At 44.8% G+C, this 14,771-nt stretch overlaps 2 protein-coding genes across 2 annotated transcripts in view; one reads left to right on the top strand and one right to left on the bottom strand.

Moving 5' to 3' along the window:
- TRMT10B (tRNA methyltransferase 10B) overlaps nucleotides 1-9,133 on the bottom strand; it is a 101,669-nt gene extending 92,536 nt beyond the window's left edge. The window contains exon 1 of the mRNA XM_069236447.1: nucleotides 8,866-9,133. Coding sequence (XP_069092548.1) covers nucleotides 8,866-9,024 — 159 coding nt within the window. The 5' untranslated portion in view covers nucleotides 9,025-9,133. The remainder of the gene's footprint in view (nucleotides 1-8,865) is intronic.
- A 291-nt stretch (nucleotides 9,134-9,424) lies between these two features.
- The window catches only part of LOC138296913 (uncharacterized), a 168,343-nt gene continuing 162,996 nt past the window's right edge, over nucleotides 9,425-14,771 (top strand). Inside the window, exon 1 of the mRNA XM_069236436.1 lies at nucleotides 9,425-9,777. Coding sequence (XP_069092537.1) covers nucleotides 9,718-9,777 — 60 coding nt within the window. The 5' untranslated portion in view covers nucleotides 9,425-9,717. The remainder of the gene's footprint in view (nucleotides 9,778-14,771) is intronic.

The following is a 14,771-nucleotide window of genomic DNA, read 5'->3' as shown; positions in this document are numbered from 1 at the left end:
GCTCATGTGAAAATCTGTGGCGCATATATAAGTTTACTTTCGCTCAACCAGTTTTATCCCAGCCTCTGAAGAAATTTTAATTCTGCCCTTGTCAAGAGTAAATTTTCAACCTCTCTCAGTATGGGGGAAAGGATTAAAGAAGAGCTTGTGAAAACCCCTAAAACATGCACATTAGGTTTGCACAGACTCCAAAATGCATTCCTGGAACTATTACTTAATGCTACCTCCAGCCACAGTATGTGGATCTTGCAAAATGTGTGCATTGCTATAACTCAAATCCTACTTTAGTATGAGCCCTGGCATAACAAGAGAGGCTATTTTCAGAACTCATAATGAGATTTGACATAATTTATCGCTGCACTACAAGGCACCAAAGGGACTTTTCTATAGACAAGTAGATATTTTATCAAATTCCACACCTGTTATAGAGTTTCTTCTCAACTCTTTTTGCTACAAACTTCTAATACACTACATCTATAAAACAGCACCTAGCTTCTTACACTCTAGCTGTGACATCACTATGAACCTGCAATAATAAAATGTCAGTTATTCTAACAGCAAAACTTATTTAATGTTGAGATGTTACAATGTTCGGTCAGAGTTTGCAGAATATGAAAGACCGGTCTCTGAGAAATCCAAATACTGCCTACACAACTGAAAAGATAACTAACTTGTTTAGGTCACATTCTTCTGAACCTTTTCACCTTTAAACATTTGCATTGCCTGTTAGAGAGGCAATTATGGCAGGATGTTTATTTATTGCACTACAAGAATCTACCTGCTGCTACCCACATATTCTAACAGACAGTCACTTTTGAATACAACTTATTTAACTAGTTAACTCGTGTGTCTGCACCAAACTGAGTATTAATGTTTATTTTTGTAGCACAAATTCCATAGTTAGTCAACATTCCAGCAACAAAACAACACATTGCATAACATGAAGCAAAAGAATGAAGAGATAGGTCAGAAGAGGGTGACAGTTTGTGTGAGAATGGATCATAAAAAAAATACCCTATCAAACATAAAAATGATACTGCAAATCACCATGGAATTCTGTTTTTGGAACTCTCGTAATACAGTCTCAAAACTCCTTTTTAACTTGCAATTTCCTCATCTTATATACATTGGGGGAGAGGGGCACTTTATCCAGTATACTGATGTGCTCTCCAGCAGTCCTCTCTGACAAACTATTTAATGTTTCCTTCATGGTTGAAAACACTGAGTTTATAAAGGCCTGGCCTGATGTTGTGGCTAAGAGCAGAATCTCAGGGAGGATGTGACCACTTGTCTCAAAACATGTTAGAAAATATTGCCTCTGAAATCATGTTCAAATGAACTAACAACTTTCAATTTTATGAAAAATGACACAGTGCTAGTGATGCATGATCAAGGGTGTTCATTTAAAACCGCTTTATGAAGGTCAGCGGAAAAGCCCTCACTTCATCCTCATCTGCAATAGTGAAAAACCTTCCACAGAGCATCAACTGATTCCTGCTTGTGCCAATCGTTTCTAATCGTCTAATCCAGAGCTCGAAGAGGCACCTCTACTGAATGCTCGGTGCAGTTTGTGTTGGTCTGTTGGCAGTTCGCTGTGTCATCCTTTCTTCTTACTAGATGACAGCTGAGTAGTGCAAATGTCAATGCTGTTCTTCTATCAAACAGTGTTAGTGGAAGTTAAAGTGGACTCAGAAATATAGCCACAAATAATTCCAAAACTGTCTCTCACTTAGTCTTTCTTAAGGTTGAGCGTGCAAGTGCTTTGACTTGTGAGGATTGTGGGCTTTTAACCACGCCCATCACGTTCACTCGTTCATGGGCATGCTTTACGTTTGTCATGCCTTGAGGCTGTTTTTGTCACACCCTGCAGACTTCCCCGTTACATAGGTATTTGCCCGGTTGCCGATGTTCTTCAGCGCGGGCCAACTATTTTTTTTGTGTCTCCCCTCTCTGCTGCGTGGTGGAGCTCACCAAGCGAACAGGCACAACACTGTGAACTCGATCTTTGGTATTGAAGCAGTGGTCATATTGTTCACAGTTATCTAATCAGAGTCATTTCTTGTGGCCCTCCCCTTATAACACTTGAAATTGGTAAATGCTTTACATAAAATAGAAATCCTCTCCCAGCACAGTGGGAGAACCAATACTAAAATATTCACTGTATTTGGGAAAACTCGACCCATAATGCTTTGCAGGCATTCTTTTTCACAACTTGTTTGCCCATAACCCAGCCTGTGGTGGTCCTAGGACAATGGGACCACCGCCAAAACGTTCAGCACTGCACACTCTTTCTTTCCAGATCATATTTGGGTCCCCAGACTAGGTTAGTGTTGACCCCTAAATATTAACCACTGACCACTCAGTGGCTTTTTAAGCATTCCCATGGCTGGAACTTTTGTTTTCCAGCTGGGAATAGGCTACGTTTTTAGGCCTTTTTAGTTACATTATTACTATAGGCCTGCTACCTCTGAAAATATGTAATGCGAAGTTTGTCCTCTAGGGGCAGCATATATGGTTAATCTGCATTATTTAGTGCCATTTTCTTTTTGTGTGGTTATGCGCTCTAGGGGCTAAATATATAGTCACATGACCATGTGGTGCCTTCTGGGGCTGTTCTAAGCATTAGTCATATCAACATATTAAAATATTTGTGGCACAAAAATTTGCCCCATAATGCTTTGCAGGGCATTACTTTTACAAAACATTTTTTATCATAACTCAGCCTGTGGTGGTCCCAGGGCAATGGGGCCACATTCAAAACATTGACCACAATGTGCTCTTTCTGTCTACATCATCTCTGGTTCCCCACACTATGGAAGTGGGGACTCCAAAATAATAACCTCTCCCACCATTCAATGTCTTAATTGTTCTCTTTGCTAGAACTTTTGTTTCATAGATAGATGTTTTGTTTTACATGCCTTGTTTGTAATATCATTGTAGTAGGCCTGCTAGCCTTTAAAATACCCTCTAAATGCTAAGTGTACAGTTACACTACATTACTATTTTTTGTTTTTTTTCATGGGGTTCTGCCTTGTAGGGGCTAACAATATGGTTACATGCCCATGTTTCTTACAAATTATATTTTTGTTATGGTTCTATCTAGGGGCTGTTTTTAGCATTACACTCCAATGCCAAAAGTTTAAGTCTGATAATGGTTTACATGATGATTGTATGTTTTAATAATAGCTCCTTATTACAATTATGACCATGATTCAGGCCAACTTAAATTCCTTATCACACGATGACTGACTGAACACTCTTGATATGTTTGGGTGACCCTTCAGTTTATTTGTCCTCTGTGGCTGCCTTGTGTCTTTTTTGGGGGGAATTGTGAAAGCCAGCCAGCAACACTGATGGTGGGGTGGTGAAAGTGGTATTCTATTTGAATTAGCATGGCAGATTTAAATTGGGATGCTAAAGGGCAACATTTCCATTTTTTGGCAGATACAGGAAGAAGGTAAATTGAAGTGCTTTAGTTACATGTAGGGCAAATAGAATTGTATGTCAGGAAAAGACGAAATTATGAGGCAGGGTTGACCAATTTATGTGGCAAGAAAAGTCCAGTCATGAATTTACAATGCTAATTGCTCCAACTCAAGCAAATGTGACATCTATTGCATTGGAAATGTTTATTATATTAGGTTTATTCGGTGAACATAAGTAGCATTACAACAGTGATGCAGCATGCAAAAAATAGTACAAAATGAATTGTGTTAACTTCACAGATTTTATTGTTTCCATAAACAAAGTCAGAAAAAAACAGCTTAATTAAATAGCAAGTAATTTAGAATTAATTAAATTATCTGCAGGAGAAAAACAAAGTGTGCGCAGAAAGCCAATAAGAATGTGTGCATGCCAAGTATTTCTGATATTTACCTAAAATAAGTCCAAAGTGCAAATGTACCAAGTAAGTTAAAGTCAGCCAAACAAAACAAATTCTAAGCAAAAACAATCAAATAAGCCCAGAAGGTAAAAGCAAAATGATTTTAAAATTAGCTCTGGATGCAAAAGAAGAAGTGTGCAAGGTGTTCTAGAAAGATCCAGCAGGGATTATGTATAGGAGTGGAGGAATGTCACCCCCACCGCTGCAGAAAGCTAAAAATTAAAATGGTAATATTAAGTTTTTATTACTATTTTATTTTTTACTGTGCCGAACGGAGTGTGAGGACTAGGCCAGTGCATCATTGCTGCTGCTCAGCAGCAATGAGGAGTGGCCACTTCAGTTTGAAGTGGCATGTAGGTTTGCCTGGCTATCTTGCTACGGCCAGTCTGACATGTGCAATTCAAACATCTCCAAACTTAGACAGTTCGGTTGGAGAGCAGGTGTAGGCCTCCAGTACCTTTTCAGAGAGCTGAGGCAGCCTGCTTAAGCCAATCCAGACGCTCCATGCATGCTGGCTAACAGCATGAGAGCAGCGTCAGGACTGGATAAGGTAGTTGGTTGTGGGACCACGTCCTTAATAGAATTGAAACTTTCCTTCACGATAGCTAGGAAATTTCGTATTCTATCACAGGACCGGAGGCGAGGATTATGCAAGTTTAAAGCTTACTCACCACAAGTGCGGCTGCTTCATGAATTGGTTTAAAGTAAAACTTTTTAAAAGTAGACTCTGAAGACCAATCAGCAGCATGCATGATGTCCTCCAATCTGCCCCCCACTTGTATGGCTTTGGAAGCCATAGCTCCCCGAGTAGAATGGGCGCCGAAAACTTGAACATCTACTCCTGCCTCAGAGAGAATCCATTGAATCCATCTGGCAACGGAAGGGGAAGAAACCGCCTTAAACGGTTTCGTTATAGAAATCAATAATTGCTTGACTCCTGGAGGTCTACAAGAACTGGTTACTTCCTCATAGACTTTGAGACATCGAACCACACATAGCTTCGGGGAATCAGGAAAAGCGGGATAGGATACCGACCTGGTATTAGACTGTGTCCTCCTTGCAATAGTAAACGTGACCCCCTCTGGAGTAATACGAGCGGAAATATCCAATGCTCTGACATCGGACACTCGCTTACAGGAAATGAGGCAGAGAAGCATGGCCAATTTGGCTGACAATTCCTTTAGTGACAAATATTGGTTGTCCCGCCAAGAGGACAAGAGACTAAGAACCAAGTTCACGTCCCAGAGTTCCGAATATCTGGGTTGCGGAGGTCTGGAGAGTCTAATACCCTTAAGAAGTTTACAAATCCAGGGATGCTCCCCGACCGGGAGATTGTTAAGGGGCGGGTGGCCCGCCGAGATGGCCGAACGAAAAGAATTGATAGTGCGATACGCTAAGCCAGATTCCCCTAATTCTGCAAGGAAATTGATGATGTCGGTAATACTGGCCCCCATGGGATCGCAGTGTTTGCCCACACACCAACGAGACCATCTGTTCCATGCAGATCTATATCGTTTGCATGTACCCGGGGCCCAGGCCTGTGCGATGAAGTTATTAGCCTCCTGCGAAAGTCGGTTGTCTTGCCAACGATGCCGGAAATCTTCCAAGGTATGAGGGAAAGATGACCTTGAAGGACCAGAGGGTGATAGGAACCCAACGGATCCAGGAGTATTGAGGGAAAATGCGGGAGGCGAAGAGGACACTCGCACGAGAGTTCCAACAGGGTCGGGAACCACGGCTGTGACCTCCACCAGGGGGTTATCAGAACCACCGTCGCCTCTTGGCGGCGAACCTGAGCCGCAACCCGCGGAATAAGGAGAAACGGGGGAAAAGCATAACCCTGAAGGGTACCCCAATGCTGGAGAAACGCATCTACTGCCGCCGCTCCCGGATCCGGTCGCCAGCTGAAGTATAGGGGAAGTTGAGCATTCCAACGAGACGCAAAGAGATCCACTGAACAGGGACCCCAGCGATCCATGATCGGCTGAAAAACCGAGCGATGTAGACGCCAATCGCTGGGATCCTGGAGAAACCGAGAATTCCAGTCTGCCCCTACATTCTGGGTTCCCGGAAGATACTCCGCCGTGACTGAGATTTGGCGTTGAAGGCAAAAATGCCAAAAATTCTTCGCCAGTTCCGCTAGGGCTCTTGATCTTGTTCCCCCTAAGCGATTTATGTATTGTATCGCTGATACGCTGTTCATCCGTAGTAGAACAACACATGAGACTTTGTCTCTCGTGAGAGATCTGATCGCAAAAGATCCCGCCAGGAGTTCCAGGCAGTTGATATGCATGGTTAGTTCCTGCGGGGTCCAGCGTCCCCCGAACGATATGTCTCCGCAACGGGCCCCCCATCCCTGGCGACTGGCGTCTGATTCGATCACCAGATCCGGGGCTGCACCAAAAATGGCCCTGCCATTCCATGCCTCCATGTGGCCCAGCCACCAAAACAGCTCCGTCCTTGCCTCTGGAGACAGGGAGATCAACTCGGAGTACGTGACCCCTCGGCGAAGGTGAAACGCTTTCAAGCGCTGCAGGGCTCTGTAGTGTAGGGGACCCGGAAAAATGGCCTGAATCGAAGAGGAAAGCAGGCCGATCACCCTGGCTAATTGACGTAGTGAAATGTGGTCTCGTCGAAGGACTTTCCTCAGTTCCTTCTTTATCTTGGAGATCTTCGGCGTCGGGAGACTGAGAGACGCCGATCGGGAATCCACTAGAAACCCTAGAAAGACTAACGATTGAGTCGGAGTAAGTTGCGACTTCTGTTGGTTGATCACGAAACCAAGGTCCTGGAAAAGCGCAATAGTTGTGTTCAGATTGAACATCAACTGAGACTTGGACTGGTCCATCAAAAGGAGGTCGTCCAGATAAATTATGAGGCGTATGCCTAGCAACCTCAGTTTTCCCACTATTGGTTTGAGAAGCTTTGTGAAGCACCATGGTGCCGATGACAGGCCGAAGGGGAGTGTGGTGAATTCGAACATCTGGCCGTTCCATATGAACTGCAGGAATCTGCGATGGGGCGGAAAAATGGGGACTGTGAGGTATGCGTCTTTGAGATCCAGACGAACCATCCAGTCCCCTTGTAAGAGGAGGTCGCGGAGCATGTGAGGGGACCAAGGACATCAAGAAGTTTATCTTGACATGCTCGCCAGGAGCGGTCAATCCCTTTTTTGGGATCCCTGGTATACTTTGCAAAAAACGTACACATTTCAGGGTCAATATCAGGTGTAAAAGCGACCTTATCCGATAAAGACGGGCGTGGGCACTCCGCCCGTAGCCGGGCCCGCACCTCCTTGTCCAGAGGTTGCCTAATTTTGCTGGCGACATACTCAGCCACCTTGTGGTCTGGGCGCCACTCCGAAGAACGTGGATGGTAGATACCCTCCGGTTCAAACATATCGGAGTCAGAATCAGCGCGATCCGAAGGATCTGGTAGGGTAGCCCCAGGGCGCCAAGGGCGACCTGAGTCGTCATCCAAAGATGATGAGTCCTCATCTGAACCTCCCATGAAGCCTTTGGGGGATTCCAAATCAGGGTTCCATAGGTGGTGAAGCTTGTCACCCATTACCCCGGGCAAACAGCCCTCCCGGGAGGGTAAGCGCGTATGCGCGCGCGCACTCTTGGGAGGGGAAAAAAAACTCGCCCTCCTCCAGGTGCCCCGCGTCGCGCTTGCGCAGTTTCCTGGGAGCCGAAAGGGTAGAGGAATCACCCTCCGCTCCCGTCACACCAAACATGCCCGTACCTCTGGACACCTGTTCAGTAAGTTTAGCTACACTATCCCTAAGAGGGGCTAAAGCGTGGGAAATAGCCTGTGAAAACAAAGTGTCCACCCCGGGGGGGAGGGTACGGCGAGAGGAACCCTCACCTGGGGACATGTTGGGAAAAGGTTCATTTTCTTGAGAGGAGTGCATAATGAGGACTGGACAGAGTGCACACCCAAAAAAAAAATATGATATATAGGGTAAAATCCCTACCCACTCTGTCACTGTAAGTGCAAGAAAAATAATATCTTCCCTAATGGGGTAAACCTTACCCAAATGGGTGTCACAGGTAGGGACAAAACTGTACCGAAGGTACAAACGTGTTATTGAGGGCAAAAAACCCTCAATTTGGAAAAAAGAAAACAAACGCGAGGCGCGAGCGCCGAGCGCTGAGAGCTACATGCTCTCCGAACAAAAACAGCGTGCGCGCGCCCTCTAGTGGGCCCGACGTGTATTTAAACACGCCGGAGGTTTTAAGAAAACAAAAAGAACGCTCGAGCGGAACGTTCGTTCCGGCGAACGAAAGACAGAAAATACAATGTAGCAGAGACGCGCCAAAGCAAACAGAAAACCCCCGAACCGGAGGCAGAAAGGCACTTATCTGGCTCACAGCAGTGAAGAAAGAGGAAGTGTGACGCATTTCGGGATACTTATACCAACGTGAAGGAGTGCACCTCATTGGATACTCGTTACCATGGCGGCGGGCTCATGGAACTTGTAGTTTTTTTGTTCATGTTTTGTTTTACTTTGAACTTGCTGTTTAATTAAAAGTGAAGAAAGATCTGCATAATCCTCGCCTCCGGTCCTGTGATAGAATTAGAACTCCGGGGTTCAAGCGGAGGCAGTGAGAATGGATCATAATATATATATATATATATATATATATACCCTTATACTGGATTATAAAGGGGGGTCAAATTTCATGAACACCCAGCCTCTACCCTGTCTGCAGACCACAGAGCGATAGTCACTTATGTGTCTGTTGTAATTAGGATTTTGTAAGAGGATGTGTGTCTGAGACAGAAAGCGAGTAAGATAGATGGAAAAACATAGGCGGCCATTGTTAAGTGAAGAAGTAAAAACAAAGTACACGCAGAAAAAAACAGGGAAAGATTAAGATTAAAGATAAAGATTATTCGTTAAGCTTCTTTGCCCACGGCCCTTTTGTGCCCGCCATCCCCATTTTCATCCTACTTAAAGGACTACTAATATTACGTACCGAACACCACTCGTTTTCTGTTGCCAAGGGGGGTTTCGATTTATTACAGCTAGTATCAATTTGCAGAAATTTGAAGGCTTCAAATAAACTTCGGTCACCCCTACATCCAGCATCCTTGACACAAACCACCTCTGCTTCGCACTCTGTGTACTTCATCATGCTGTTCTGTTTTTTTATTTTTATTTCAATCGTCCGTCATGCTGCACCAAGCGCGGGAAAGCTAGCTGAAGGCTGCCATGGTGCGCTTTCCTTGTGCTCACTTCCTGTCCCTCAGGTATTGTGGGGGATGTAGTTCTACGGATCCACTTTGGTCTCCTCGAGTTTTTGGTAAGAATGCATCCTGCTGGCGAGACCGCGCCAAGTCTCGTTCCACTGTATTCCAAAAAAATGCACGCACAAAGGGGCGCGTGTTTTAGACGCATAACGTGAAACCATTTTTAAAACAATTTCATTTCACAAGCGATGTATAACAATGTTATATTTTATATCTCTATAACATACAGTGCTTTGCTATTGCGGGCATCAGTATGGTGTTCTTGTAATCTTCATTCCTTACCAAACCTGTACAAGATGGCCGCCTCGTTTGCCCGATCGAGGAAACTGGGGTTACTGTTGGCTTCACGGATGAGAGATAGAAATCATGCCTTGTCTTTTTAACGAGTCCAAAAAGAAACGGCGTGTTGAGTAATACCCTCCGCAACCGCCAAAGCAAGGAGGGCGCTGGTTGCGCCGGGTCTGGGCAGGGGCGCGGCTCCGCTTCCAGCCTCCACCTATCGCAGCGCCGGCCGCGGCGTCCGCCCAAGCCACCGGCTTCTCCACAGCGGTTATCAGCGGCCGCGCCAGAGAGCCGACATGAGTGCGTATTCTCTGCGAGCTTTGGTGGGAGTTTGCCGGGCTATTCCAGCGGCATCGGTGAGCTCCCTGTCTAGAACTTAAGTATTCGTGTGTGCGTTTGCCACAGCTTTAGTATTTGCGGCGGAATCAAGAACTTCTCCTTTCAGCAATGCCAGTAATGTTGCCGATTACTGTACCAAGTAACTGAAAGGAATCAGTTTCACTCCCATAAATCGTATGCTCCTAGTTTTATCTGCATAGTTCACTGGTTGTCGACACCTGTCAGTGTCGTTAGGTAATGGAAAAGCATCAAATGTTTGAGACAGACGACCTCGATAATGAATTCTAGAAAAAAAGGACTGCATGTAGGTATGACGTCAAGGCGACCGGAGCTGCGTTCTTGGCAAGGAGTCTGCCCATATCAGGCGGAGACTTTCACCACAATCAGAGACAGGACAAGCACCTCCCATGCGAATGAATAATACATGCCCAAACTGTTAAAGTTCAGGTGAACGGGTGTATAACGTCTGATTTCTGGAATTAGTTCAGGCATAACATGTCAAGGAATGTCTCTTTGTAGCCGTCTGTACATCACTTGTGTCATATGAAGTCTAGTAGCCCAAAGCCCTCTATGACGTATTACAAAACTGCTTTTTTTTCCCTACTCTATCAATTTCGCCATCTCCAGTGTCGAGACAAATTTAATATCGGTCTGTTTTTTAAATCGAGGAAAGCCAGAGATACTTATTTAAAAATGATCTGTACTGGATAATTACTCTCTCATGCAACTGAGTAACTTTAGAGCTCTTTTTATGTTTCGAATGGCAATTGATTAAACGAGAAATTTATACTTATTTTACATAGTGTCATAATTTAAATAATACAAAAAGTGAGGACTTCTTGCATAGTAAATTGAAGGTGATCTCCACCCAAAGGTTTTATTGCAGAACGTCCAAGTGGGATGTTGCACTTTAAATCCAATTTCCCCCCTTGAAGATAATGTTTGGTTCTAGAAAACCTTTGAACTTCACAGTGCCTCGTTTTCTTTGGCCAGTTTGAGTGCGGGGTAAAGTAATTCAGGTCTGCATGTACTCTTTGGGAAAAACAACCAAATAAGGTCTTGTCTTTGGAACCTTTTTGGCTTTGCCTATTGCATTTGGCAGTGCTGTACAGTATTGCGATGATGTGCACCGCTTTCAAATTAAAAGAAAAGGTGCGATGGCAGTTGTTATTCATCCGACACACATGAGTGAAAATGTATGTGCATGCCAGCAGAATGACGTGGGCACCATTTACTTTGATTATAAAGTTACTAATCGAAGATGTGGTAACAAATATAATACATATATATATATATATTTGTTTTAGCTCAAAAGTGCTAATTAACCAAAAAAGCACTGAAAGTGTTGGGATGTGGGTAACACAGGCGCATGTGGGGAACAAGGGGAAAAGTAGCACAGAGAGGGTCAAAGCAGGTGAAGCCCAAATGGAAGAGGAAACCATGGGCGAGAGATCAACATGGAGAACAAGAGGGTGGAGAGTAATTCACAGATGGGAAAGAGCAGAAGAAAGAAAGCAACATGGAGCAGGAGACTGGAGAGAAGCACACATGTGATACAGCTGGAACACATGCACTCACGGAGTGCTTATGCAAAAAGAAACAGGAGAGCAGTGCAGGCCTAGAAAAGCACACAGACTAGAGAGAGGAGTAGAAGGGGGAGTGGAGCACTTGATGGAGGCATTTTGAAAACACATGCAGTCTTGTGTAGTGCTTAAGAGAAAAGGAAACGGTAGTTCCTTAAAAGTGTGCAGTGGAAGGATAAAAATAGAGGCTATGCTCCGGGGGTTGGTATAGCCCACACAAGACAGATAGGGCAAGTTATTAAATAAGAAGGAAGCAAAGGAGTGAAAGTAATGCTAACCAGTGGTAATCAATTGCCTGACTTTCAATCCGCTGAATCATGGGGCAGGGTTTCAGTAAGAACTACTGCAACGAGATATGGGTATTCTGTAAGTTAGTGTGGCCACAGTTGATAAACTGGGTGCAGTGCATCTGAAAAGCAACTGAAAATATAGTGGCAGTTTAGGGTACCTCCCTTCGATCGTATTACCCTAGGGCTGTATGGAAACCTAGCACAACCATATATTCTTAACATTTACTCATCCCAAGGCTTCTAGTGTTGGGTGCTAGAACTCACTTACCCTGTTAACTTGCTGGGACATCATACTGAACAAAGTTTGCCAGGTATTTAGTTTTATTTTTCCCAAAACACAGTAATTCCTCCCAGTCTCCCTCACACACTAACATACCTCTGCTAAGGCTTGACCCTCATCTGTATTCCTTCTAGTTTCATTAATGTGGCAGTACAAGGCATGTGGGTTTTCAGTGGGCTCTAGCCAGGATCTACCCACTAGACAGGGAATATTTTTGAAGAATGAGCTTTTACAGGGGACCGCTGCAGCATTTGATCCTGGGGTCAGCCGGCACCTGGGAACCCTACATGCCACAAGCATTTCAAAGGATAGATTGAGAAATCTAAGGTAATGTGGCTTCTATGAATCACAGTGCATTTGAGTACACAGAATTCCCTACAAATACAATGAATGAATAAAAAATCAAATTTTCTTCAGTTTTCAAAGACAGATAACTTAGAATTTCTGTCAATCGACAGGAGTCCTACCATTCATTGTTCCCACAGTTTTGGTTAAAAACCATATAGCACATAAGTAAGGCAGATTCCTGTACGTGAGAGAAGCAGGCCAAAACTATAGTCACATCGGCAATACCCTGACTTTACACGGTTACACATTTTGCCTCTTCCTGACAATTGTAGTAGGCAGGACTTGCTCACATGTGCATGTAAGCTATTGTTTTTATCAGTAGGTATGTGGGAACACTAGGTGGTAGCATGTTTACTGTTCATCACAAATTCCAGGAGAGATGTTTCTGCTGCTTTTGGTGGCCCCAGGATGCTGGGGCTATTACTCACGTAAAAAGGAGTGTTTGGGTGGGGGGGGGGCTGCAAGAGTGCAGCAGCTCCCCCTAAGTAAACTTTTTACAGACCCTAAGTTTGAAGGATAAAAAAAAAAAAAAAAAGGATGCCCCTCCCCCGGCTGGAGATTTTGCTCAACAGCTGGGAGTGCAGCACCCATTAGTAGTTGACGCTATGACTGTATTTTATGTGGCTTAAAGGTTGTTTAAATAAGACACAAACGCTAGGTGTATGTTCGAAAAATGCTTTAAAAGTATTTATTCATAATGATTTGAACAGTGTTTTATTTAAAGCTGCTATTTATAATGCTTTATTTAAAGGTGTTTTTGCTGGCTCCCCTGAGCTGTGGTAGAACTGCCTGCTCGCTGTGGCAGTGTCTGGAAAAAGCGAGCAGCCACTACTGTAAGCACACCCTGCCAAAAGGAAACTGCTGGCTGGTTGGGGAGCCAACCAGGGCTGGGTTCCCTAGCTGTCCAACAAATAGCGATATGGGGTGCCTGGCTTGGACCAGACACGCCCAAGAAAAAAGAAAGCCACATGACGTGGGGCAGCGTAGCAACTGCAAGGAAAATAGTCCTTTTAAAGGAAAGCATGAAAGGGAGCTGATTAAGGGAAATTTATTTTTAACGTGCAGAGGGTAAATAGGCGATGTGAGGTCTGTGGAGGATGGGTTGTGGTCACCTCACTATTACCCCTGGCAGCCTTGAAGAGTGTGTGGGCATGTGCATAAGGTTACCCAGAAAACCAGATGCATGTTGTTTGGTGGCCTCAAGGCACGTTTGATGTGATTGGAAGGGGGTTATAATGGTAACGCCCTCCCTCACCCAATGGGCGACTTAAAGCATTGGGCTAGCCCCATTTGTGGGGGGGGACAAGTTGTTTGAAGTAAGGACGACGATTCAGGGTGCGCACTGTCAAAGTCAGAGCTGTAAAGCCCTGAGCTTCTGCGGCTAGAAGCACTGGTATTCCAGCCGTGACAAGCAACCTATGAGGGGTTGTCAAATGTAAGCAAATTACTAATCCATGTGAGCAAGTTTCTGTCATTTGCTGCGTGGTGAGAGGTTGCCATATCCTATAAAAAACATAGGGAGCTGAATGGAGGGTCCTGTTTCTTTCAGTAGAGAGCAATAAACTATTTGATCTCTCATATGTTGTATAAGCTTCCAGTCAGTCGGAACTCGTCATCACCTCCACGCCTCTCAGTCTCACTGTCAGGAGAATAGGAGGGTCTGATGCAAGAGGGTCGTCTAAAGTTCCTTTGATATTGCCCAGTATCTCCTAGGATGTTTGGTAGAGTGCACAGCCCAACCACACATGTAAAAAGCTTCCCATTTCTTGATTTTATCACCAATGTAATACAGAAGCAGAGGGATATGTGGTCTGCTTGAGGTAAGGTACCACTGAGGCATCACTCTGTCTGCTGATTTCCTCTAGCTGATACTTCTTAGAGATTTGGGTCTGTCTCTATAACAGGTCCCAGTCCGTGGGGGATATTTCTTTTCCCAAATCCACATTCCACCTCACATCGTACGCATGAGCGGCTGGGAGTTTGAAGTCAGGGAGGGTACGGCAGGCCCTGGAGATCAGGCCCCTCTTCCCTCAAATGTTCATACCAGTAGTTCAAAGTATGTGAGTGGTCTCATATCTGCCCGCAAAGTTGGATGGGTGATGGGCCCAATGTCTGTGCTAATATTAAAGCCGTGTTTTCTCTGATACATAGAAATCTTGTTTACACTGCTCAAAGGGCTTATTGTTATCCCCAGAGAAAAGGTCTTGCAAGGCTCTGGTGTCTCCCTCTGTACACTCTTGGAATGCAGTGGGGCTCGGTGCCGGTGTAAAAACTGGGTTTTGGCGATTAGTCTGTTGGGGGGGGGGGGGGGGTATAAATGTGGTGAGACCCTTCCTGATAACTATATGGTCCCATATGCCTAAAACAGTTTTGGTTAGGATGGCGATATAGACACTTTTTGGTTGTGCGTGTCAGGGCAGCCAGGCTCAGTCCCAGGTAGGGCGACAGGCTACAGCTTGGGCCGTGTGGAATCAGTGGTTTTCACTTCCTCACACTACCCATTCTGAGTT

Source organism: Pleurodeles waltl, chromosome 1_2, assembly GCF_031143425.1.
Source record: "Pleurodeles waltl isolate 20211129_DDA chromosome 1_2, aPleWal1.hap1.20221129, whole genome shotgun sequence".
NCBI lineage: Eukaryota > Metazoa > Chordata > Amphibia > Caudata > Salamandridae > Pleurodeles > Pleurodeles waltl.
Note: the sequence above shows the minus strand (reverse complement) of the source record. Positions and strands in the feature narration are given on the sequence as shown.